The following is a 25,724-nucleotide window of genomic DNA, read 5'->3' on the forward strand; positions in this document are numbered from 1 at the left end:
CTGGACACTTGGGGGGGGGCACAGTCACCTCTAGGGCTGGACACTGGGTGAGGGGCACAGTCACCTCTAGGGCTGGACACAGGGGCGAATGGGGGACAGGGTCACCTCTAAGGCTAGACACATGATGAGGGGTGGGGGTTAAGTCACCTCTAGGGCTGGACACTGGGGGGGGGGGGCACAGTCACCTCTAGGGCTGGACACTGGGGGAGGGGCACAGTCACCTCTAGGGCTGGACACAGGGGCGAATGGGGGACAGGGTCAACTCTAAGGCTAGACACATGATGAGGGGTGGGGGTTAAGTCACCTCTAGGGCTGGACACTGGGGGGGTGGGGCACAGTCACCTCTAGGGCTGGACACTGGGGGGGGGGCACTGTCACCTCTAGGGCTGGACACAGGGGCGAATGGGGGACAGGGTCACTAAGGCTAGACACATGATGAGGGGTGGGGGTTAAGTCACCTCTAGGGCTGGACACGGGGGGGGGCACAGTCACCTCTAGGGCTGGACACTGGGGGGGGGCACAGTCACCTCTAGGGCTGGACACTGGGTGGGCAGTCACCTCTAGGGCTGGACACTGGGGGGGAGGGGGCACAGTCACCTCTAGGGCTGGACACTGGGTGGGCAGTCACCTCTAGGGCTGGGCAGTCACCTCTAGGGCTGGACACTGGGGGGGGCACAATAACCTCTAGGACTGGACACTGGAGGCGGGGCAGTCACCTCTAGGGCTGGACACTGGGGGGGGCAGTCACCTCTAGGGCTGGACATTGGGGGGGGGCACAGTCACCTCTATTGCTGGATACTGCGGGGGCGGGCAATCACCTCTAGGACTGGACACTTGGGGGGGGGGGGGGGCAATCACCTCTAGGACTGGGGGCGGGGCCACTTCTCAGGCTCCAAGTTCCGGCATCAGGTCTCTTTCTCCCTTCGCATTGGTTAATAGCTGCAGCCAATCAGAACGCAGGGGCGGAGCTCCCGGGGTTAGCCTAGGGAATGCACGCGGTGCTGGTGTGGGAGTACCAAGATGGCGGACGTGGGGACTCCTAAGCCTGTGCAATAGTACCGGTATGCGAGTACCAATATGGCGTGAGACGCAATCACTGAGGAGTACAAAGATGGCTGCCGCTTCCCTTCCGATCCTCCCCCAGCTGACCAATCAGAAACCTGGAATTCAGTTAGCACTCCCCGTATGAGCCAATCAGCTGCCGTTTTCCATGAGAAGCCCCGCCCCGTTTCCCGGGCTGAGAGCGGGAGCCCTGCATCCCGGAAGTAGCGGAGGTTAGTACTGCAGCGGCAGCCACGAGGTAACAGCGCAGATAAGCACTCAGCCATGTGGCACCCTGTCCGCCATCTTTAATGTTGCTTAGGCTGCGACCAGGGTGCCTTCTTGCTTGCTGAGGCGCGCGGAGGCTGAGGGAAAGCGGGTGCTTTCCCTGGCCTTGGGAACGTCCGGGGGCGTGTCGGGGGGGCGTCTCGGGTGGGGGGGGGGCGGGAAAATGTAAAATGTTCCTAAGGCCTGGGACATAGTGTGAGCCGCGCTCAGGCGCGTGCAGAGGCGCGCTCACACGCGGCACTGAGCCCCTGCAGCCGCAATGAGAGCGGCTTTAGCCGGGGCTCGCGCACGCGTCCGCAGGCTTGGGGAAGCGCGTGTCTCATCAAGTTTTCAGATTTGGTGCTCGCTGGAGCGCAGGGCCGGTCACATGAGCGGTTCGCCCAATGAGGGTGAACCAGCTCCGTGACGTCACTGGCCCGCCCCCAGACACGCCCTTTGACGGCGCTCTGTTTAAGGCCTGGGAAAGCGAGCCTCAGCACGGACAAAATGTCGATGTCCCAGGCCTAAGTCCTGCGCTTCTGCACGCTTGCTGACGCGTGCGCGAGCCCCTACTAAAGCCGCTCTCATTGCGGCGGTATGGGCTCAGTGCCGAGCGGAAGCGCGCCTCCGTCCGCAAGCACAAAGGATGGACGCGGCCTTATTGTTATACACGCGTGACATGCACTCGCAGTGTCATACACACTTGACACGGTGTTGAACCATCAGTACACGCCTCCCTTTAACCCATTAAACACGTCCCTGTCATTAGCTCACTTTGTCCCTACGTGGGACTGACCCTTTAACCCATTAAACACGTCCCTGTCATTAGGTCACTTTGCCTCTACGTGGGACTGTCCCTTTAACCCATTAAACACGTCCCTGTCATTAGGTCACTTTGCCCCTACGTGGGACTGACCCTTTAACCCGTTAAACACGTCCCTGTCATTAGGTCACTTTGCCCCTACGTGGGACTGACCCTTTAACCCATTAAACATGTCCCTGTCATTAGGTCACTTTGCCCCTACGTGGGACTGACTCTTTAACCCATTAAACACGTCCCTGTCATTAGGTCACTTTGCCCCTACGTGGGACTGACCCTTTAACCCATTACACTCGTCCCGTTCATTAGGTCACTTTGCCCGTACGTGGGACTGACCCTTTAACCCAGGCGTGCAAAACATGCGGCCCGCTGGGACTCCCTGTGCGGCCCACGATGTCCCACTCCACCTCCCTTCCTTTGTAGGGTGACTCACTGACGCGCTCTCTCTCCTCTGACCCTCCTCCCCCGCCGAGCCAGCTCCAGCACCTGCAGTTGACGCTCGGACGCACTAACCCCCCCCCCCCAAACCTCCCCCTCCCCCCCCCCCTCCAAGCCCGCTCTAGTAGTGTGACCCGGTCGGCTGCTAGTGCGCGCTTCACCTTGCCCTGGTTCTGGTAGCTGCGCGTGTGACGGTAGCTTTGTGACAAGCTATGAATAATACACCACCAAGAATATAACTGGGTTGAACCGAACGAGACTTAGATATGATAAAGTATAATTTATTCCTTGAAAAAGGTGAACACACGAGATATACAAATAACAGACAAAATATGGGCACTTACTTAAAGGTTAGGACAAGAAAAGCCATCAGGATACAGGATGGGCCATTTCTTCCATAATTCAGTTTCAGATGAAGACATCACAGCAATACATGCAGATCATGAAGACACGTGAAGACATTTGAGTAAGGGGTGACTGACTTATATACCATTTCAACCCTTCTCTTACACTCAAGGCGCCGAGCTGTCTAGCAAAAATCTCTTTGAAGGAGATTTTGGCTTCCCTGTAAGGGTGAAGACCGACACTTAAAAAACACTCAGCCGCTTTGTTCTTGCCCTTAGCATAAACAATCAGGACAGTTAGGCTTTTGAACACCGGGCTATGCTAATTCTGGCAGAATGCTCTTCCTGCCTTATTTAACATAGCAGATGGAGTCTGCATTTTTCAGAGCAGATCCAAAACTCCATATACATTTTAATACCTACACATATTAAAATACCCGGTTCTGGTAGGTCCAGCGGGTCCAAACTTTCCAGACCTTAATGCCGGAAGTGGTACACTATAGGGTCCAAATTTCAGCCCGCTACGACCTTCGGAACCGGAGTTATACAAATATCACATAAACTGTTTCATATTGTATTATAAAAATCTCCGCTAAAAAGATATCTCAGCGTTTCACTAAATCTCCATTGAAAACAACGGGCTCCGCCGCCATGGGTTTCAATGGAGCAACTCCGCCGTTGTAGTCAATGGAGTTTCCCGCCATAGACTTTCAATGGAGGAACCGCCGCCATTGAAGTCTATGAGAAAATCCACAAATCTTTACCTTCGTCCACACTCCGTCTGAGGGGGCTGGGAAGGGGCATGCATTAAAGCCGGAACCTTGGCTATATGCCACCCAAATCCCATCCCTCTGGTCATTCCAGAACCGGAGATATGGACTTACACATTTCAACAATTTACACTTAGTCGTTTTTTCGCCATGCGGCTTTTCCCCATTGGAATCAATGGCCGGCGCCGCCATTGACAATGCATGGCGCCCGCCGCCATTAGATTCAATGGTGCGACCCTCCTTCTCCGCTCGACCCTTTACGGGGGTCCCTCATTCCCGGACCCGATGTGGATCGTGTGTGGGGGTTCCTAGGGGTTAGGGACAAAAATAACTTTATTCCCAGGGGCCCTAGAACCCAAGATTCCCACGCCAATTGTCGTTGAACTTGACCGTAGTGATTAAACTCTTTTAAAAGACATTGTATCCGCTTTTGCGGGCTGCGGTTTGGATGGCTGCCAACCTGTTCCTCGAGGCCGATGTTGAGGAATCTCCATTGAAGTCAATGAGCCCATTGACTTACAATGGGAAACCGCCGCTCCTCCTCTCGAACGCCACCTGCTGGTCGTCGCTGGAAAACAGGTCCAAAACCGCTACTTCTGCCATTAGAACGCATGGAGGCTCAATGGCGACCTATGGACGGCTGCAAAATGGAGCCTGAAAAGGCGGGAAAATTACACAAAGGCTATAATCACCATTTTAACATTAACCCCTTCTCTCCCGCATCAACCCTAGTGTATGTGTGAGTGCAAACACCAGGATAACACATTACAGTTACACGGGAATAAACATTTGGATACTGAAGCAAAGCAAAACACATTACTGGACCTCAGTCCAGTTAACCCCTTGCTTCCCAGGTGAGAGTAGAGGGTGGCCAAATGGGGTGTAACCCCTTTAATCCCGGCCCAAATCCTCTCTATCATGACAGCGCGGCTAAAACCTCCTGGCTGAGGCCCGCTTCCGCTGCCACCACCTCGATCAGGTGTGGGGGGGGGCTGGGTGATATTATGGTGGGGGGCTGGGTGATATTATGGTGGGGGGCTGGGGGATATTATGGGGGGGGCAGGGGGATATTATCAGGGGGCTGGGGGATATTATGGAGGGGCTGGGGGATATTATGGGGGGGAGTATGAAGGGTGCTGGGGGAGAGTATGAAGGGTGCTGGGGGAGAGTATGAAGGGTGCTGGGGGAGAGTATGAAGGGTGCTGGGGGAGAGTATGAAGGGTGCTGGGGGAGAGTATGAAGGGTGCTGGGGGGGAGTATGAAGGGTGCTGGGGGATATTATGAAGGGTGCTGGGGGAGAGTATGAAGGGTGCTGGGGGGGAGTATGAAGGGTGCTGGGGGAGAGTATGAAGGGTGCTGGGGGAGAGTATGAAGGGTGCTGGGGGAGAGTATGAAGGGTGCTGGGGGAGAGTATGAAGGGTGCTGGGGGGGAGTATGAAGGGTGCTGGGGGGAGTATGAAGGGTGCTGGGGGAGAGTATGAAGGGTGCTGGGGGAGAGTATGAAGGGTGCTGGGGGAGAGTATGAAGGGTGCTGGGGGAGAGTATGAAGGGTGCTGGGGGAGAGTATGAAGGGTGCTGGGGGGGAGTATGAAGGGTGCTGGGGGGGAGTATGAAGGGTGCTGGGGGAGAGTATGAAGGGTGCTGGGGGGGAGTATGAAGGGTGCTGGGGGAGAGTATGAAGGGTGCTGGGGGAGAGTATGAAGGATGCTGGGGGAGAGTATGAAGGGTGCTGGGGGGGATTATGAAGGGTGCTGGGGGGGGGATTATGAAGGGTGCTAGGGGGGAGTATGAAGGGTGCTGGGGGAGAGTATGAAGGGTGCTGGGGGAGAGTATGAAGGGGGCTGGGGGAGAGTATGAAGGGTGCTGGGGGAGAGTATGAAGGGTGCTGGGGGAGAGTATGAAGGGTGCTGGGGGGGATTATGAAGGGTGCTGGGGGATATTATGAAGGGTGCTGGGGGAGAGTATGAAGGGTGCTGGGGGAGAGTATGAAGGGTGCTGGGGGAGAGTATGAAGGGTGCTGGGGGAGAGTATGAAGGGTGCTGGGGGGGATTATGAAGGGTGCTGGGGGATATTATGAAGGGTGCTGGGGGAGAGTATGAAGGGTGCTGGGGGAGAGTATGAAGGGTGCTGGGGGAGAGTATGAAGGGTGCTGGGGGGGATTATGAAGGGTGCTGGGGGATATTATGAAGGGTGCTGGGGGATATTATGAAGGGTGCTGGGGGATATTATGAAGGGTGCTTGTGGGACTGCTGAAAGGTGCTCCTTATCTGTCCACCAGTAACCTGTCCCGCATCTTTTCTCGCTGATTCTTAGGTCATCCCCTTTTTATGTATGGGGGTTTCTACCCTATTGGTTGGGTCAGCCATGGTTCCCAAACTTTGTGGTTCTTTTCAGAAAAGCTGAGAGCTTTTCCATTACCTCGCGGATCCTTTTCTTTACTGTTTGTTGGGGGGGGCGGGGTGATACCTTCTTCCACGAGGCGGCCACCGCACATCTCGCCGCTGTAAGAATGAAGGAGATTCATTTTCTCATCGGGCGGTCAATGTTCTCCATTGGCCTGGCCAGTAAGTGGGTCAGCGGATCAATGGGTATCGTGAGGTCTGTGACCTCTTTTATTATACTTTGTACGGTTAGCCAATATTTCTGTATCTCTGGGCATGACCACCAGATGTGGGCCATGTCCCCCTTTTGCCCGCAGCCTCTCCAGCATAGGTCGGAGGTCGGAGGCCAGAGGGTAGATTTGTCTTAATCTGACTGGGGTGAGATACCAGTGGAACAGTGTTTTATAAATGTTTTCCTTAGTTGTGCTACAGATGGAAGTTCCTGAGGCTGATTCCCATATACTTTCCCAGTCCTCTCTGTCTATAACCATATTCTGTTCCGCTGCCCACTTGGGTGGGGGGCATGGGTGGGGGGTCTGCCGACACCGCCATTTCGGCGTGTATTTGCGTTCTGAGACCTTTTTGATGAGCCGTGTTCCTACACAGCCTTTCCAAACTGGCCCAATCCCTTTATTAGTGGCCGCTGTGCCCCTTCCCCGTCACAGCCAGGCCTCTCTCTCTCCTTGCTCCCCAGCTCATGGCATCAACGGTTAACAGAGCCCGTCGCAGTGGCAGGAGGGCACGTGGGGGCCCCAGGAGGCCACGGCAGCAGCCTAAACCCTCGTACTACATCCAGCACACGGACAGGGACATGCTGTTCCTCATCTCCAACGAAGGGGGGCACGAAGATTCATACGGGACCCCCAGCAAGAGGCTGCAGAGACTGGGAGAGACCCCCCAAGCTGACATCCCGGCGGCGCTGACCTCTGACCCCGGCTGGGGGAGTCTGCTGCCCCTTGAGATCCTACACAGGGTGTTCCAGCTGGTGGTGGGTACAGAGGGGGCAGTGCCCACTCTGTGCAGGTGAGGGCCTGTGTCCCGTGGCCTAGCAGTGTAACATGTCTGTGTGTCCCGTGGTCTGACAGTGTAACATGTCTGTGTGTTCCGTGGTCTGGCAGTGTAACATGTCTGTGTGTCCCGTGGTCTGACAGTGTAACATGTCTGTGTCCCCCGTGGTCTGGCAGTGTAACATGTCTGTGTGTCCCGTAGTCTGGCAGTGTAACATGTCTGTGTGTCCCGTGGTCTGGCAGTGTAACATGTCTGTGTGTCACGTGGTCTGGCAGTGTAACATGTCTGTGTGTCCCGTGGTCTGGCAGTGTAACATGTCTGTGTGTCCCGTGGTCTGGCAGTGTAACATGTCTGTGTGTCCCGTGGTCTGGCAGTGTAACATGTCTGTGTGTCCCGTGGTCTGGCAGTGTAACATGTCCCTGTGTCACGTGGTCTGGCAGCGTAACATGTCTGTGTGTCCCGTGGTCTGGCAGCGTAACATGTCTGTGTGTCCCGTGGTCTGGCAGTGTAACATGTCTGTGTGTCACGTGGTCTGGCAGCGTAACATGTCCCTGTGTCACGTGGTCTGGCAGTGTAACATGTCTGTGTGTCACGTGGTCTGGCAGCGTAACATGTCCCTGTGTCACGTGGTCTCGCAGCGTAACATGTCTGTGTGTCCCGTGGTCTGGCAGTGTAACATGTCTGTGTGTCACGTGGTCTGGCAGCGTAACATGTCCCTATGTCACGTGGTCTGGCAGTGTAACATGTCTGTATGTCACGTGGTCTGGCAGTGTAACATGTCCCTGTGTCACGTGGTCTGGCAGTGTAACATGTCCCTGTGGCACGTGGTCTGGCAGTGTAACATGTGTCTGTGTCATGTGGTCTGACAGTGTAACATGTCCCTGTGTCACGTGGTCTGGCAGTGTAACATGTGTCTGTGTCACGTGGTCTGGCAGTGTAACATGTCCCTGTGTCACGTGGTCTGGCAGTGTAACATGTCCCTGTGTCACGTGGTCTGGCAGTGTAACATGTCCCTGTGTCACGTGGTCTGGCAGTGTAACATGTCCCTGTGTCACGTGGTCTGGCAGTGTAACATGTCCCTGTGTCCCGTGGTCTGGCAGTGTAACATGTGTCTGTGTCACGTGGTCTGGCAGTGTAACATGTCCCTGTGTCACGTGGTCTGGCAGTGTAACATGTGTCTGTGTCACGTGGTCTGGCAGTGTAACATGTATGTGTGTCACGTGGTCTGGCAGTGTAACATGTCCCTGTGTCACGTGGTCTGGCAGTGTAACATGTGTCTGTGTCACGTGGTCTGGCAGTGTAACATGTCTGTGTGTCACGTGGTCTGGCAGTGTAACATGTCCCTGTGTCACGTGGTCTGGCAGTGTAACATGTCCCTGTGGCACGTGGTCTGGCAGTGTAACATGTGTCTGTGTCATGTGGTCTGACAGTGTAACATGTCCCTGTGTCACGTGGTCTGGCAGTGTAACATGTCTGTGTGTCACGTGGTCTGGCAGTGTAACATGTGTCTGTGTCACGTGGTCTGGCAGTGTAACATGTCCCTGTGTCACGTGGTCTGGCAGTGTAACATGTCCCTGTGTCACGTGGTCTGGCAGTGTAACATGTCCCTGTGTCAGGTGGTCTGGCAGTGTAACGTGTCCCTGTGTCACGTGGTCTGGCAGCGTAACATGTGTCTGTGTCACGTGGTCTGGCAGTGTAACATGTCCCTGTGTCACGTGGTCTGGCAGTGTAACATGTCCCTGTGTCACGTGGTCTGGCAGTGTAACATGTCCCTGTGTCAGGTGGTCTGGCAGTGTAACGTGTCCCTGTGTCACGTGGTCTGGCAGCGTAACATGTCTCCTGTGTCACGTGGTCTGGCAGTGTAACATGTCTCCTGTGTCACGTGGTCTGGCAGTGTAACATGTCTCCTGTGTCACGTGGTCTGGCAGTGTAACATGTGTCTGTGTCACGTGGTCTGGCAGTGTAACATGTGTCTGTGTCACGTGGTCTGGCAGTGTAACATGTGTCTGTGTCACGTGGTCTGGCAGTGTAACATGTGTCTGTGTCACGTGGTCTGGCAGTGTAACGTGTCCCTGTGTCACATGGTCTGGCAGTGTAACATGTCCCTGTGTCACGTGGTCTGGCAGTGTAACGTGTCCCTGTGTCACGTGGTCTGGCAGTGTAACGTGTCCCTGTGTCACGTGGTCTGGCAGTGTAACATGTCCCTGTGTCACGTGGTCTGGCAGTGTAACATGTCCCTGTGTCACGTGGTCTGGCAGTGTAACATGTCTGTGTGTCCCGTGGTCTGGCAGTGTAACATGTCCCTGTGTCACGTGGTCTGGCAGTGTAACATGTCCCTGTGTCACGTGGTCTGGCAGTGTAACATGTCCCTGTGTCACGTGGTCTGGCAGTGTACCATGTCCCTGTGTCACGTGGTCTGGCAGTGTAACATGTCCCTGTGTCACGTGGTCTGGCAGTGTAACATGTCCCTGTGTCACGTGGTCTGGCAGTGTAACGTGTCCCTGTGTCACGTGGTCTGGCAGTGTAACATGTCCCTGTGTCACGTGGTCTGGCAGTGTAACATGTCCCTGTGGCACGTGGTCTGGCAGTGTAACGTGTCCCTGTGTCACGTGGTCTGGCAGTGTAACGTGTCCCTGTGTCACGTGGTCTGGCAGTGTAACGTGTCCCTGTGTCCCGTGGTCTGGCAGTGTAACATGTCTCCTGTGTGTCCCTGTGCCAGGCTGTCCCGGGTGTGCCGGTGGTGGTGCCACGCTGCCTCCAGCCCCTGCCTGTGGCACAGTGTCTCCTTGGGGTTCTGCTGGGTGCCGCCCGGGAAGAAAAACCCGCCCAGTACCCAGGCCAAGGTCCGACAGACCGTGGAGAGGCTGATACAGGACCGGTCAGTCTGACCCCTGCCCCGGCCCCTCTCAGGCTGTCTCTTCTCTGCGTCTCAGGCCGTCTCTCTCTCCTGTGTGTCTCAGGCTGTCTCTCCTGTGCGTCTCAGGCTGTCTCTCTCCTGTGTGTCTCAGGCTGTCTCTCTCCTGTGTGTCTCAGGCTGTCTCTCCTCTGTGTCTCAGGCTGTCTCTCTCCTGTGTGTCTCAGGCTGTCTCTCTCCTGTGTGTCTCAGGCTGTCTCTCTCCTGTGTGTCTCAGGCTGTCTCTCCTGTGTGTCTCAGGCTGTCTCTCTCCTGTGTGTCTCAGGCTGTCCCTCCTGTGCGTCTCAGGCTGTCTCTCTCCTCTGTGTCTCAGGCTGTCTCTCTCTGTGTCTCAGGCTGTCTCTCTCTGTGTCTCAGGCTGTCTCTCTCCTGTGTGTCTCAGGCTGTCTCTCCTGTGTGTCTCATGCTGTCTCTCTCCTGTGTGTCTCAGGCTGTCTCTCTCCTCTGTGTCTCAGGCTGTCTCCTCTGTGTCTCAGGCTGTCTCTCTCCTGTGTGTCTCAGGCTGTCTCTCTCCTCTGTGTCTCAGGCTGTCTCTCTCCTCTGTGTCTCAGGCTGTCTCTCTCCTCTGTGTCTCAGGCTGTCTCTCTCCTGTGTGTCTCAGGCTGTCTCTCCTCTGTGTCTCAGGCTGTCTCTCTCCTCTGTGTCTCAGGCTGTCTCTCTCCTCTGTGTCTCAGGCTGTCTCTCTCCTGTGTGTCTCAGGCTGTCTCTCTCCTGTGTGTCTCAGGCTGTCTCTCTCCTGTGTGTCTCATGCTGCCTCTCTCCTGTGTGTCTCATGCTGCCTCTCTCCTGTGTGTCTCAGGCTGTCTCTCTCCTGTGTGTCTCAGGCTGTCTCTCTCCTGTGTGTCTCAGGCTGTCTCTCTTCTCTGCGTCTCAGGCTGTCTCTCTCTCCTGTGTGTCTCAGGCTGTCTCTCCTGTGCGTCTCAGGCTGTCTCTCTCCTCTGTGTCTCAGGCTGTCTCTCTCCTCTGTGTCTCAGGCTGTCTCTCTCCTCTGTGTCTCAGGCTGTCTCTCTCCTCTGTGTCTCAGGCTGTCTCTCTCCTGTGTGTCTCAGGCTGTCTCTCCTGTGTGTCTCATGCTGTCTCTCTCCTGTGTGTCTCAGGCTGTCTCTCCTCTGTGTCTCAGGCTGTCTCTCTCCTGTGTGTCTCAGTTTGTCTCTCCTGTGTGTCTCAGGCTGTCTCTCTCCTGTGTGTCTCAGGCTGTCTCTCTCCTGTGTGTCTCAGGCGGTCTCTCTCCTGTGTGTCTCAGGCTGTCTCTCTCCTCTGTGTCTCAGGCTCTCTCTCTCCTCTGTGTCTCAGGCTGTCTCTCTCCTGTGTGTCTCAGGCTCTCTCTCTCCTCTGTGCCTCAGGCTGTCTCTCTCCTGTGTGTCTCAGGCTGTCTCTCTCCTCTGTGTCTCAGGCTGTTTCTCTCCTCTGTGTCTCAGGCTCTCTCTCTCCTCTGTGTCTCAGGCTCTCTCCTCTGTGCCTCAGGCTGTCTCTCTCCTCTGTGCCTCAGGCTGTCTCTTTCCTGTGTGTCTCAGGCTGTCTCTCTCCTCTGTGTCTCAGGCTTTCTCTCTCCTGTGTGTCTCAGGCTGTCTCTCTCCTGTGTGTCTCAGGCGGTCTCTCTCCTGTGTGTCTCAGGCTGTCTCTCTCCTCTGTGTCTCAGGCTCTCTCTCTCCTCTGTGTCTCAGGCTGTCTCTCTCCTGTGTGTCTCAGGCTCTCTCTCTCCTCTGTGCCTCAGGCTGTCTCTCTCCTGTGTGTCTCAGGCTGTCTCTCTCCTCTGTGTCTCAGGCTGTTTCTCTCCTCTGTGTCTCAGGCTCTCTCTCTCCTCTGTGTCTCAGGCTCTCTCCTCTGTGCCTCAGGCTGTCTCTCTCCTCTGTGCCTCAGGCTGTCTCTTTCCTGTGTGTCTCAGGCTGTCTCTCTCCTCTGTGTCTCAGGCTTTCTCTCTCCCCTGTGTCTCAGGCTGTCTCTCTCCTGTGTGTCTCAGGCGGTCTCTCTCCTGTGTGTCTCAGGCTGTCTCTCTCCTCTGTGTCTCAGGCTCTCTCTCTCCTCTGTGTCTCAGGCTCTCTCTCTCCTCTGTGTCTCAGGCTCTCTCTCTCCTCTGTGCCTCAGGCTGTCTCTCTCCTGTGTGTCTCAGGCTGTCTCTCTCCTCTGTGTCTCAGGCTGTTTCTCTCCTCTGTGTCTCAGGCTCTCTCTCTCCTCTGTGTCTCAGGCTCTCTCCTCTGTGCCTCAGGCTGTCTCTCTCCTCTGTGCCTCAGGCTGTCTCTTTCCTGTGTGTCTCAGGCTGTCTCTCTCCTCTGTGTCTCAGGCTTTCTCTCTCCCCTGTGCCTCAGGCTGTCTCTCTCCTGTGTGCCTCAGGCTGTCTCTCTCCTGTGTGTCTTAGGCTGTCTCCCTCCTCTGTGTCTCAGGCTTTCTCTCTCCTCTGTGTTTCAGGCTGTCTCTCTCCTCTGTGTCTCAGGCTGTCTCTCTCCTCTGTGTCTCAGACTGTCTCTCTCCTCTGTGTCTCAGGCTGTCTCTCTCCTCTGCCTCTCAGGCTATCTCTCCTGTGCGTCTCAGGCTGTCTCTCTCTCCTGTGCGTCTCAGGCTGTCTCTCTCTCTTGTGCGTCTCAGACTGTCTCTCTCTCCTGTGGGTCTCAGGCTGTCTCTCTCCTGTGCGTCTCAGGCTATCTCTCTCTCCTGTGCATCTCAGGCTGTCTCTCCTGTGCGTCTCAGGCTGTCTCTCTCTCCTGTGCATCTCAGGCTGTCTCTCCTGTGAGTCTCAGGCTGTCTCTCTCTCCTGTGCGTCTCAGGCTGTCTCTCTCTCCTGTGCGTCTCAGGCTGTCTGTCTTTCCTGTGTGTCTCATGCTGTCTCTCTCCTGTGTCTCAAGCTGTCTCTCTCCTGTGCATCTCAAGCTGTCTCTCTCCTGTGCATCTCAAGCTGTCTCTCTCATCTGCATCTCAGGCTGTTTATCCTCTGTGTCTCAGGCTTTCTCTCCTCTGTGTCTCAGGCTGTCTCTTTCCTGTGTCTCAGGCTGTCTCTCTCCTGTGTCTCAGGCTGTCTCTCCTGTGTCTCAAGCTGTCTCTCTCTTCTGCGTCTCAGGCTGTCTCCTGTGTCTCAAGCTGTCTCTCTTCTGCATCTCAGGCTGTCTCTCTCCTGCATCTCAGGCTGTCTCTCTCCTGTGTCTCAGGCTGTCTCTCTCCTGTGTCTCAAGCTGTCTCTCTCCTGTGTCTCAGGCTGTCTCTCTCCTGTGTCTCAAGCTGTCTCTCTCTTCTGCATCTCAGGCTGTCTCTCTCCTGCATCTCAGTCTGTCTCTCTCCTGTGTCTCAGGCTGTCTCTCTCCTGTGTCTCAAGCTGTCTCTCTCCTGTGTCTCAGGCTGTCTCTCTCCTGTGTCTCAAGCTGTCTCTCTCTTCTGCATCTCAGGCTGTCTCTCTCCTGCATCTCAGGCTGTCTCTCTCCTGTGTCTCAGGCTGTCTCTCTCCTGCATCTCAGGCTGTCTCTCTCCTGTGTCTCAGGCTGTCTCTCTCCTGTGTCTCAAGCTGTCTCTCTCCTGTGTCTCAAGCTGTCTCTCTCCTGTGTCTCAGGCTGTCTCTCTCCTGTTTCTCAGGCTGTCTCTCTCCTGTGTCTCAAGCTGTCTCTCTCCTGTGTCTCAAGCTGTCTCTCTCCTGTGTCTCAGGCTGTCTCTCCTGTTTCTCAGGCTGTCTCTCTCCTGTTTCTCAGGCTGTCTCTCTCCTGTGTCTCAAGCTGTCTCTCTCCTGTGTCTCAGGCTGTCTCTCCTGTCTGAGTTTTCGCTGCATCATTGGAAGGAGCAGGTCCCGTTTGTGGTGAAGGTAATGAAGAGCGTGGGGGTATTAGGACTCAGCCTCACATCATCCAGGAGGGAATGTCCCCTTAAACATGTCACTACCCTATGAGGTAATGACCTCCTGTCCAATCTCAGCTCACACCCTGTTCTTTGGGTAGAGATGGATGTAGAGATGGATGTAGATTTGAGTGTAGAGATGGATGTAGATTTGGGTGTAGAGATGGATATTGATTTGGGTGTAGAGATGGATATAGATTTGGGTGTAGAGATGGATGTAGATTTGGGTGTAGAGATGGATATAGATTTGGGTGTAGAGTTGGATATAGATTTGTGGGTAGAGATGGATATAGATTTGGGGGTAGAGATGGATATAGATTTGGGTGTAGAGATGGATATAGATTTGGGTGTAGAGATGGATGTAGAGATGGATATAGATTTGGGGGTAGAGATGGATATAGATTTGGGTGTAGAGATGGATATTGATTTGGGTGTAGAGATGGATATAGATTTGGGTGTAGAGATGGATGTAGATTTGGGTGTAGAGATGGATATAGATTTGGGTGTAGAGATGGATATAGATTTGGGTGTAGAGATGGATGTAGATTTGGGTGTAGAGATGGATATAGATTTGTGGGTAGAGATGGATATAGATTTGTGGGTAGAGATGGATATAGATTTGGGGGTAGAGATGGATATAGATTTGGGTGTAGAGATGGATATAGATTTGGGTGTAGAGATGGACGTAGAGATGGATGTAGAGATGGATATAGATTTGGGGGTAGAGATGGATATAGATTTGGGGGTAGAGATGGATGTAGATTTGGGTGTAGAGATGGATGTAGATTTGGGTGTAGAGATGGATGTAGATTTGGGTGTAGCAATGGATATAGATTTGAGTGTAGAGATGGATGTAGATTTGGGTGTAGAGATGGATACAGATTTGGGGGTAGAGATGGATACAGATTAGGGTGTAGAGATGGATATAGATTTGGGTGTAGAGATGTATGTAGATTTGGGTGTAGAGATGGATGTAGATTAGGGTGTAGAGATGGATATAGATTTGGGTGTAGAGATGGATATAGATTTGGGTGTAGAGATGGATCTAGATTTGGGGGTAGAGATGGATATAGATTTGGGGGTTGAGATGGATATAGATTTGGGTGTAGAGATGGATATAGATTTGGGTGCAGAGATGAATGTAGATTTGGGTGTAGAGATGGATACAGATTTGGGTGTAGAGATGGATACAGATTTGGGTGTAGAGATGGATATAGATTTGGGTGTAGAGATGGATATAGATTTGGGAGTAGAGATGGATATAGATTTGGGTGTAGAGATGGATGTAGATTTGGGTGTAGAGATGGATATAGATTTGGGTGTAGAGATGGGTGTAGATTAGGGTGTAGAGATGGATATAGATTTGGGTGTAGAGATGGATACAGATGTGGGTGTAGAGATGGATACAGATTTGGGTGTAGAGATGGATATAGATTTGGGTGTAGAGATGGATATAGATTTGGGTGTAGAGATGGATATAGATTTGGGTGTAGAGATGGATATAGATTTGGGTGTAGAGATGGATTTAGATTTGGGTGTAGAGATGGATACAGATTTGGGTGTAGAGATGGATACAGATTTGGGTGTAGAGATGGATATAGATTTGGGTGTAGAGATGGATATAGATTTGGGAGTAGAGATGGATATAGATTTGGGTGTAGAGATGGATGTAGATTTGGGTGTAGAGATGGATGTAGATTTGGGTGTAGAGATGGATATAGATTTGGGTGTAGAGATGGATACAGATGTGGGTGTAGAGATGGATATAGATTTGGGTGTAGAGATGGATATAGATTTGGGTGTAGAGATGGATATAGATTTGGGTGTAGAGATGGATATAGATTTGGGTGTAGAGATGGATATAGATTTGGGGGTAGAGATGGATATAGATTTGGGTGTAGAGATTGATATAGATTTGGGTGTAGAGATGGATACAGATTTGGGAGTAGAGATGGATATAGATTTGGGTGTAGAGATGGATGTAGATTTGGGTGTAGAGATGGATGTAGATTTGGGTGCAGAGATGAATGTAGATTTGGGTGTAGAGATGGATACAGATTTGGGTGTAGAGATGGATACAGATTTGGGTGTAGAGATGGATATAGATTTGGGAGTAGAGATGGATATAGATTTGGGAGTAGAGATGGATATAGATTTGTGTGTAGAGATGGATGTAGATTTGGGTGTAGAGATGGATATAGATTTGGGTGTAGAGATGGATGTAGATTAGGGTGTAGAGATGGATATAGATTTGGGTGTAGAGATGGATACAGATGTGGGTGTAGAGATGGATACAGATTTGGGTGTAGAGATGGATATAGATTTGGGTGTAGAGATGGATATAGATTTGGGTGTAGAGATGGATATAGATTTGGGTGTAGAGATGGATTTAGATTTGGGTGTAGAGATGGATATAGATTTGGGTGTAGAGATGGATATAGATTTGGGTGTAGAGATGGATATAGATTTGGGTGTAGAGATGGATATAGATTTGGGTGTAGAGATGGATATAGATTTGGGTGTAGAGATGGATATAGATTTGGGGGTAGAGATGGATATAGATTTAGGTGTAGAGATGGATATAGATTTGGGGGTAGAGATGGATATAGATTTGGGTGTAGAGATTGATATAGATTTGGGTGTAGAGATGGATACAGATTTGGGTGTAGAGATGGATATAGATTTGGGGGTAGAGATGGATATAGATTTGGGGGTAGAGATTGATACAGATTTGGGGGTAGAGATGGATACAGATTTGGGGGTAGAGATGGATATAGATTTGGGGGTAGAGATGGATATAGATTTGGGTGTAGAGATGGATATAGATTTGAGTGTAGAGATGGATATAGATTTGGATGTAGAGATGTGTGTAGATTTGGGTGTAGAGATGGATGTAGATTAGGGTGTAGAGATGGATGTAGATTTGGGTGTAGAGATGGATATAGATTTGGGTGTAGAGATGGATCTAGATTTGGGGGTAGAGATGGATATAGATTTGGGGGTTGAGATGGATATAGATTTGGGTGTAGAGATGGATGTAGATTTGGGTGCAGAGATGAATGTAGATTTGGGTGTAGAGATGGATACAGATTTGGGTGTAGAGATGGATACAGATTTGGGTGTAGAGATGGATATAGATTTGGGTGTAGAGATGGATATAGATTTGGGAGTAGAGATGGATATAGATTTGGGTGTAGAGATGGATGTAGATTTGGGTGTAGAGATGGATGTAGATTTGGGGGTATAGATGGATATAGATTTGGGTGTAGAGATGGATACAGATGTGGGTGTAGAGATGGATACAGATTTGGGTGTAGAGATGGATATAGATTTGGGTGTAGAGATGGATATAGATTTGGGTGTAGAGATGGATATAGATTTGAGTGTAGAGATGGATATAGATTTGGATGTAGAGATGTGTGTAGATTTGGGTGTAGAGATGGATGTAGATTAGGGTGTAGAGATGGATGTAGATTTGGGTGTAGAGATGGATATAGATTTGGGTGTAGAGATGGATCTAGATTTGGGGGTAGAGATGGATATAGATTTGGGGGTTGAGATGGATATAGATTTGGGTGTAGAGATGGATGTAGATTTGGGTGCAGAGATGAATGTAGATTTGGGTGTAGAGATGGATACAGATTTGGGTGTAGAGATGGATACAGATTTGGGTGTAGAGATGGATATAGATTTGGGTGTAGAGATGGATATAGATTTGGGAGTAGAGATGGATATAGATTTGGGTGTAGAGATGGATGTAGATTTGGGTGTAGAGATGGATGTAGATTTGGGGGTATAGATGGATATAGATTTGGGTGTAGAGATGGATACAGATTTGGGTGTAGAGATGGATATAGATTTGGGTGTAGAGATGGATATAGATTTGGGTGTAGAGATGGATATAGATTTGGGTGTAGAGATGGATATAGATTTGGGTGTAGAGATGGATATAGATTTGGGTGTACTGCGCTCACTGTTTCAGACTCGGTCTCATGTCCTCCCCTCTCGTTGCTCACGCTGTCTCACTGCGCTCACTTTTTCAGACTCTGTCTGTCTCATGTCCGCACCTGTCGTCGCTCACGCTGTCTCACTGCGCTCACTGTTTCAGACTCGGTCTCATGTCCTCCCCTCTCGTCCCTCACGCTGTCTCACTGCGCTCACTGTTTCAGACTCTGTCTCATGTCCTCCCCTCTCGTCCCTCACGCTGTCTCACTGCGCTCACTTTTTCAGACTCTGTCTGTCTCATGTCCGCACCTGTCGTCGCTCACGCTGTCTCACTGCGCTCACTGTTTCAGACTCTGTCTCATATCCTCCCCTCTCGTACCTCACGCTGTCTCAATGCGCTCACTGTTTCAGACTCTGTCTCATGTCCTCCTCTCTCGTCCCTCACGCTGTCTCACTGCGCTCACTGTTTCAGACTCGGTCTCATGTCCTCCCCTCTCGCCCCTCACGCTGTCTCACTGCGCTCACTGTTTCAGACTCTGTCTCATGTCCTCCCCTCTCGTCCCTCACGTTGTCTCACTGCGCTCACTGTTTCAGACTCTGTCTCATGTCCTCCCCTCTCGTCCCTCACGCTGTCTCACTGCGCTCACTTTTTCAGACTCTGTCTGTCTCATGTCCTCCCCTCTCGTCCCTCACGCTGTCTCACTGCGCTCACTGTTTCAGACTCTGTCTCATGTCCTCCCCTCTCGTCCCTCACGCTGTCTCACTGCGCTCACTGTTTCAGACTCGGTCTCATGTCCTCCCCTCTCGTCCCTCACGCTGTCTCACTGCGCTCACTGTTTCAGACTCTGTCTCATGTCCTCCCCTCTCGTCCCTCACGCTGTCTCACTGCGCTCACTGTTTCATACTCTGTCTCATGTCCTCCCCTCTCGTCCCTCACGCTGTCTCACTGCGCTCACTGTTTCAGACTCTGTCTCATGTCCTCCCCTCTCTTCCCTCACGCTGTCTCACTGCGCTCACTGTTTCAGACTCTGTCTCATGTCCTCCCCTCTCTTCCCTCACGCTGTCTCACTGCGCTCACTGTTTCAGACTCTGTCTCATGTCCTCCCCTCTCTTCCCTCACGCTGTCTCACTGCGCTCACTGTTTCAGACTCTGTCTCATGTCCTCCCCTCTCGTCCCTCACGCTGTCTCACTGCGCTCACTGTTTCAGACTCTGTCTCATGTCCGCACCTCTCGTCTCTCACGCTGTCTCACTGCGCTCACTGTTTCAGACTCTGTCTCATGTCCTCCCCTCTCGTCCCTCACGCTGTCTCACTGCGCTCACTGTTTCAGACTCGGTCTCATGTCCTCCCCTCTCGCCCCTCACGCTGTCTCACTGCGCTCACTGTTTCAGATTCGGTCTCATGTCCTCCCCTCTCGTCCCTCACGCTGTCTCACTGCGCTCACTGTTTCAGACTCTGTCTCATGTCCTCCCCTCTCGTCCCTCACGCTGTCTCACTGCGCTCACTGTTTCAGACTCAGTCTCATGTCCTCCCCTCTCGTCCCTCACGCTGTCTCACTGCGCTCACTGTTTCAGACTCGGTCTCATGTCCTCCCCTCTCGTCCCTCACGCTGTCTCACTGCGCTCACTGTTTCAGACTCTGTTTGTCTCATGTCCTCCCCTCTCGCCCCTCACTCTGTCTCACTGCCCTCACTGTTTCAGACTCTGTCTCATGTCCTCCCCTCTCGTCCCTCACGCTGTCTCACTGCGCTCACTGTGTCAGACTCTGTCTCATGTCCTCCCCTCTCGTCCCTCACGCTGTCTCACTGCGCTCACTGTTTCAGACTCGGTCTCCTGTCCTCCCCTCTCGTCTCTCACGCTGTCTCACTGCGCTCACTGTTTCAGACTCTGTCTCATGTCCTCCCCTCTCGCCCCTCACGCTGTCTCACTGCGCTCACTGTTTCAGTCTCTGTCTCATGTCCTCCCCTCTCGTCCCTCACGCTGTCTCACTGCGCTCACTGTTTCAGACTCTGTCTCCTGTCCTCCCCTCTCGTCCCTCACGCTGTCTCACTGCGCTCACTGTTTCAGACTCGGTCTCATGTCCTCCCCTCTCGTCCCTCACGCTGTCTCACTGCGCTCACTGTTTCAGACTCTGTCTCCTGTCCTCCCCTCTCGTCCCTCACGCTGTCTCACTGCGCTCACTGTTTCAGACTCTGTCTCCTGTCCTCCCCTCTCGTCCCTCACGCTGTCTCACTGCGCTCACTGTTTCAGACTCGGTCTCATGTCCTCCTCTCTCGTCCCTCACGCTGTCTCACTGCGCTCACTGTTTCAGACTCGGTCTCATGTCCTCCCCTCTCGTCCCTCACGCTGTCTCACTGCGCTCACTGTTTCAGACTCGGTCTCATGTCCTCCCCTCTCGTCCCTCACGCTGTCTCACTGCGCTCACTGTTTCAGACTCTGTCTCCTGTCCTCCCCTCTCGTCCCTCACGCTGTCTCACTGCGCTCACTGTTTCAGACTCGGTCTCATGTCCTCCCCTCTCGTTGCTCACGCTGTCTCACTGCGCTCACTTTTTCAGACTCTGTCTGTCTCATGTCCTCCCCTCTCGTCCCTCACGCTGTCTCACTGCGCTCACTGTTTCAGACTCTGTCTCATGTCCTCCCCTCTCGTCCCTCACGCTGTCTCACTGCGCTCACTGTTTCAGACTCTGTCTCCTGTCCTCCCCTCTCGTCCCTCACGCTGTCTCACTGCGCTCACTGTTTCAGACTCTGTCTCATGTCCTCCCCTCTCGTCCCTCACGCTGTCTCACTGCGCTCACTGTTTCAGACTCGGTCTCATGTCCTCCCCTCTCGTCCCTCACGCTGTCTCACTGCGCTCACTGTTTCAGACTCTGTCTCATGTCCTCCCCTCTCGTCCCTCACGCTGTCTCACTGCGCTCACTGTTTCAGACTCTGTCTCATGTCCTCCCCTCTCGTCCCTCACGCTGTCTCACTGCGCTCACTGTTTCAGACTCTGTCTCATGTCCTCCCCTCTCGTCCCTCACGCTGTCTCACTGCGCTCACTGTTTCAGACTCTGTCTGTCTCATGTCCTCCCCTCTCGTCCCTCACGCTGTCTCACTGCGCTCACTGTGTCAGACTCTGTCTCATGTCCTCCTCTCTCGTCCCTCACGCTGTCTCACTGCGCTCACTGTTTCAGACTCTGTCTCATGTCCTCCCCTCTCGTCCCTCACGCTGTCTCACTGCGCTCACTGTGTCAGACTCTGTCTCCTGTCCTCCCCTCTCGTCCCTCACGCTGTCTCACTGCGCTCACTGTGTCAGACTCGGTCTCATGTCCTCCCCTCTCGTCCCTCACGCTGTCTCACTGCGCTCACTGTTTCAGACTCGGTCTCATGTCCTCCCCTCTCGTCCCTCACGCTGTCTCACTGCGCTCACTGTTTCAGACTCTGTCTCATGTCCTCCCCTCTCGTCGCTCACGCTGTCTCACTGCGCTCACTGTTTCAGACTCTGTCTCCTGTCCTCCCCTCTCGTCCCTCACGCTGTCTCACTGCGCTCACTGTTTCAGACTCTGTCTCATGTCCTCCCCTCTCGTCCCTCACGCTGTCTCACTGCGCTCACTGTTTCAGACTCTGTCTCATGTCCTCCCCTCTCGTCCCTCACGCTGTCTCACTGCGCTCACTGTTTCAGACTCTGTCTCATGTCCTCCCCTCTCGTCCCTCACGCTGTCTCACTGCGCTCACTTTTTCAGACTCTGTCTGTCTCATGTCCTCCCCTCTCGTCCCTCACGCTGTCTCACTGCGCTCACTGTTTCAGACTCTGTCTCCTGTCCTCCCCTCTCGTCCCTCACGCTGTCTCACTGCGCTCACTGTTTCAGACTCTGTCTCATGTCCTCCCCTCTCGTCCCTCACGCTGTCTCACTGCGCTCACTTTTTCAGACTCTGTCTGTCTCATGTCCTCCCCTCTCGTCCCTCACGCTGTCTCACTGCGCTCACTGTGTCAGACTCTGTCTGTCTCATGTCCTCCCCTCTCGTCCCTCACGCTGTCTCACTGCGCTCACTGTTTCAGACTCTGTCTCATGTCCTCCCCTCTCGTCCCTCACGCTGTCTCACTGCGCTCACTGTTTCAGACTCTGTCTCATGTCCTCCCCTCTCGTCCCTCACGCTGTCTCACTGCGCTCACTGTTTCAGACTCTGTCTCCTGTCCTCCCCTCTCGTCCCTCACGCTGTCTCACTGCGCTCACTGTTTCAGACTCGGTCTCATGTCCTCCCCTCTCGTCCCTCACGCTGTCTCACTGCGCTCACTGTTTCAGACTCGGTCTCATGTCCTCCCCTCTCGTCCCTCACGCTGTCTCACTGCGCTCACTGTTTCAGACTCTGTCTCATGTCCTCCCCTCTCGTCCCTCACGCTGTCTCACTGCGCTCACTGTTTCAGACTCGGTCTCATGTCCTCCCCTCTCGTCCCTCACGGTGTCTCACTGCGCTCACTGTTTCAGACTCTGTCTCATGTCCGCACCTCTCGTACCTCACGCTGTCTCACTGCGCTCACTGTTTCAGACTCTGTCTCATGTCCTCCCCTCTCGTCCCTCACGCTGTCTCACTGCGCTCACTGTTTCAGACTCTGTCTGTCTCATGTCCTCCCCTCTCGTCCCTCACGCTGTCTCACTGCGCTCACTGTTTCAGACTCTGTCTCATGTCCGCACCTCTCGTACCTCACGCTGTCTCACTGCGCTCACTGTTTCAGACTCTGTCTCATGTCCGCACCTCTCGTCCCTCACGCTGTCTCACTGCGCTCACTGTTTCAGACTCGGTCTCATGTCCTCCCCTCTCGTCTCTCACGCTGTCTCACTGCGCTCACTGTTTCAGACTCTGTCTCCTGTCCTCCCCTCTCGTCCCTCACGCTGTCTCACTGCGCTCACTGTTTCAGACTCTGTCTCATGTCCTCCCCTCTCGTCCCTCACGCTGTCTCACTGCGCTCACTGTTTCAGACTCTGTCTCATGTCCGCACCTCTCGTACCTCACGCTGTCTCACTGCGCTCACTGTTTCAGACTCTGTCTCATGTCCTCCCCTCTCGTCCCTCACGCTGTCTCACTGCGCTCACTGTTTCAGACTCTGTCTGTCTCCTGTCCTCCCCTCTCGTCCCTCACGCTGTCTCACTGCGCTCACTGTTTCAGACTCTGTCTCATGTCCGCACCTCTCGTCCCTCACGCTGTCTCACTGCGCTCACTGTTTCAGACTCGGTCTCATGTCCTCCCCTCTCGTCCCTCACGCTGTCTCACTGCGATCACTGTTTCAGACTCTGTCTCCCGTCCTCCCCTCTCGCCCCTCACTCTGTCTCACTGCGCTCACTGTTTCAGACTCGGTCTCCTGTCCTCCCCTCTCGTCCCTCACGCTGTCTCACTGCGCTCACTGTTTCAGACTCGGTCTCATGTCCTCCCCTCTCGTCCCTCACGCTGTCTCACTGCGCTCACTGTGTCAGACTCTGTCTCATGTCCTCCCCTCTCGTCCCTCACGCTGTCTCACTGCGCTCACTGTTTCAGACTCTGTCTCATGTCCTCCCCTCTCGCCCCTCACGCTGTCTCACTGCGCTCACTGTTTCAGACTCGGTCTCCTGTCCTCCCCTCTCGTCCCTCACGCTGTCTCACTGCGCTCACTGTTTCAGACTCTGTCTCCTGTCCTCCCCTCTCGTCCCTCACGCTGTCTCACTGCGCTCACTGTTTCAGACTCTGTCTCATGTCCTCCCCTCTCGTCCCTCACGCTGTCTCACTGCGCTCACTGTTTCAGACTCTGTCTCATGTCCTCCCCTCTCGTCCCTCACGCTGTCTCACTGCGCTCACTGTTTCAGACTCTGTCTCATGTCCTCCCCTCTCGTCCCTCACGCTGTCTCACTGCGCTCACTTTTTCAGACTCTGTCTGTCTCATGTCCTCCCCTCTCGTCCCTCACGCTGTCTCACTGCGCTCACTGTTTCAGACTCTGTCTCCTGTCCTCCCCTCTCGTCCCTCACGCTGTCTCACTGCGCTCACTGTTTCAGACTCTGTCTCATGTCCTCCCCTCTCGTCCCTCACGCTGTCTCACTGCGCTCACTTTTTCAGACTCTGTCTGTCTCATGTCCTCCCCTCTCGTCCCTCACGCTGTCTCACTGCGCTCACTGTGTCAGACTCTGTCTGTCTCATGTCCTCCCCTCTCGTCCCTCACGCTGTCTCACTGCGCTCACTGTTTCAGACTCTGTCTCATGTCCTCCCCTCTCGTCCCTCACGCTGTCTCACTGCGCTCACTGTTTCAGACTCTGTCTCATGTCCTCCCCTCTCGTCCCTCACGCTGTCTCACTGCGCTCACTGTTTCAGACTCTGTCTCCTGTCCTCCCCTCTCGTCCCTCACGCTGTCTCACTGCGCTCACTGTTTCAGACTCTGTCTCATGTCCTCCCCTCTCGTCCCTCACGCTGTCTCACTGCGCTCACTGTTTCAGACTCGGTCTCATGTCCTCCCCTCTCGTCCCTCACGCTGTCTCACTGCGCTCACTGTTTCAGACTCTGTCTCATGTCCTCCCCTCTCGTCCCTCACGCTGTCTCACTGCGCTCACTGTTTCAGACTCGGTCTCATGTCCTCCCCTCTCGTCCCTCACGGTGTCTCACTGCGCTCACTGTTTCAGACTCTGTCTCATGTCCGCACCTCTCGTACCTCACGCTGTCTCACTGCGCTCACTGTTTCAGACTCTGTCTCATGTCCTCCCCTCTCGTCCCTCACGCTGTCTCACTGCGCTCACTGTTTCAGACTCTGTCTGTCTCATGTCCTCCCCTCTCGTCCCTCACGCTGTCTCACTGCGCTCACTGTTTCAGACTCTGTCTCATGTCCGCACCTCTCGTACCTCACGCTGTCTCACTGCGCTCACTGTTTCAGACTCTGTCTCATGTCCGCACCTCTCGTCCCTCACGCTGTCTCACTGCGCTCACTGTTTCAGACTCGGTCTCATGTCCTCCCCTCTCGTCTCTCACGCTGTCTCACTGCGCTCACTGTTTCAGACTCTGTCTCCTGTCCTCCCCTCTCGTCCCTCACGCTGTCTCACTGCGCTCACTGTTTCAGACTCTGTCTCATGTCCTCCCCTCTCGTCCCTCACGCTGTCTCACTGCGCTCACTGTTTCAGACTCTGTCTCATGTCCGCACCTCTCGTACCTCACGCTGTCTCACTGCGCTCACTGTTTCAGACTCTGTCTCATGTCCTCCCCTCTCGTCCCTCACGCTGTCTCACTGCGCTCACTGTTTCAGACTCTGTCTGTCTCCTGTCCTCCCCTCTCGTCCCTCACGCTGTCTCACTGCGCTCACTGTTTCAGACTCTGTCTCATGTCCGCACCTCTCGTCCCTCACGCTGTCTCACTGCGCTCACTGTTTCAGACTCGGTCTCATGTCCTCCCCTCTCGTCCCTCACGCTGTCTCACTGCGCTCACTGTTTCAGACTCAGTCTCATGTCCTCCCCTCTCGTCCCTCACGCTGTCTCACTGCGCTCACTGTTTCAGACTCGGTCTCATGTCCTCCCCTCTCGTCCCTCACGCTGTCTCACTGCGATCACTGTTTCAGACTCGGTCTCCTGTCCTCCCCTCTCGTCCCTCACGCTGTCTCACTGCGCTCACTGTTTCAGACTCTGTCTCATGTCCTCCCCTCTCGTCCCTCACGCTGTCTCACTGCGCTCACTGTTTCAGACTCTGTCTCATGTCCTCCCCTCTCGTCCCTCACGCTGTCTCACTGCGCTCACTGTTTCAGACTCTGTCTCATGTCCGCACCTCTCGTACCTCACGCTGTCTCACTGCGCTCACTGTTTCAGACTCTGTCTCATGTCCTCCCCTCTTGTCCCTCACGCTGTCTCACTGCGCTCACTGTTTCAGACTCTGTCTGTCTCATGTCCTCCCCTCTCGTCCCTCACGCTGTCTCACTGCGCTCACTGTTTCAGACTCGGTCTCATGTCCTCCCCTCTCGTACCTCACGCTGTCTCACTGCGCTCACTGTTTCAGACTCTGTCT

At 53.8% G+C, this 25,724-nt stretch overlaps 2 protein-coding genes across 12 annotated transcripts in view; one reads left to right on the forward strand and one right to left on the reverse strand.

Annotated features, from left to right (window-relative positions):
- The window catches only part of LOC142484029 (solute carrier family 52, riboflavin transporter, member 2-like), a 42,990-nt gene extending 41,992 nt beyond the window's left edge, over positions 1–998 (reverse strand). For 3 of the 8 annotated variants that reach the window (XM_075584002.1, XM_075583996.1, XM_075583999.1), the window contains exon 1: positions 859–998. The gene's annotated coding sequence lies outside the window, so the exon portion shown is untranslated. The other 5 variants (XM_075584004.1, XM_075584000.1, XM_075583997.1 and 2 more) reach the window with 4 other exon arrangements.
- A 114-nt stretch (positions 999–1,112) lies between these two features.
- LOC142484028 (F-box/LRR-repeat protein 6-like) overlaps positions 1,113–25,724 on the forward strand; it is a 51,319-nt gene continuing 26,707 nt past the window's right edge. Inside the window, exons 1-5 of one of the 4 annotated variants that reach the window (XM_075583994.1) lie at positions 1,117–1,274; positions 6,756–7,084; positions 9,789–9,947; positions 13,701–13,849; positions 17,840–17,888. In XM_075583994.1, coding sequence (XP_075440109.1) covers positions 6,759–7,084; positions 9,789–9,947; positions 13,701–13,848 — 633 coding nt within the window. In that variant the 5' untranslated portion in view covers positions 1,117–1,274; positions 6,756–6,758 and the 3' untranslated portion in view covers position 13,849; positions 17,840–17,888. Of the gene's footprint in view, positions 1,301–6,755; positions 7,085–9,788; positions 9,948–13,700; positions 13,850–17,839; positions 17,889–25,724 lie in introns of those variants that run through there. The other 3 variants (XM_075583993.1, XM_075583992.1, XM_075583995.1) reach the window with 3 other exon arrangements.

Source organism: Ascaphus truei, unplaced genomic scaffold (assembly GCF_040206685.1).
Source record: "Ascaphus truei isolate aAscTru1 unplaced genomic scaffold, aAscTru1.hap1 HAP1_SCAFFOLD_431, whole genome shotgun sequence".
Classification (NCBI taxonomy): domain Eukaryota; kingdom Metazoa; phylum Chordata; class Amphibia; order Anura; family Ascaphidae; genus Ascaphus; species Ascaphus truei.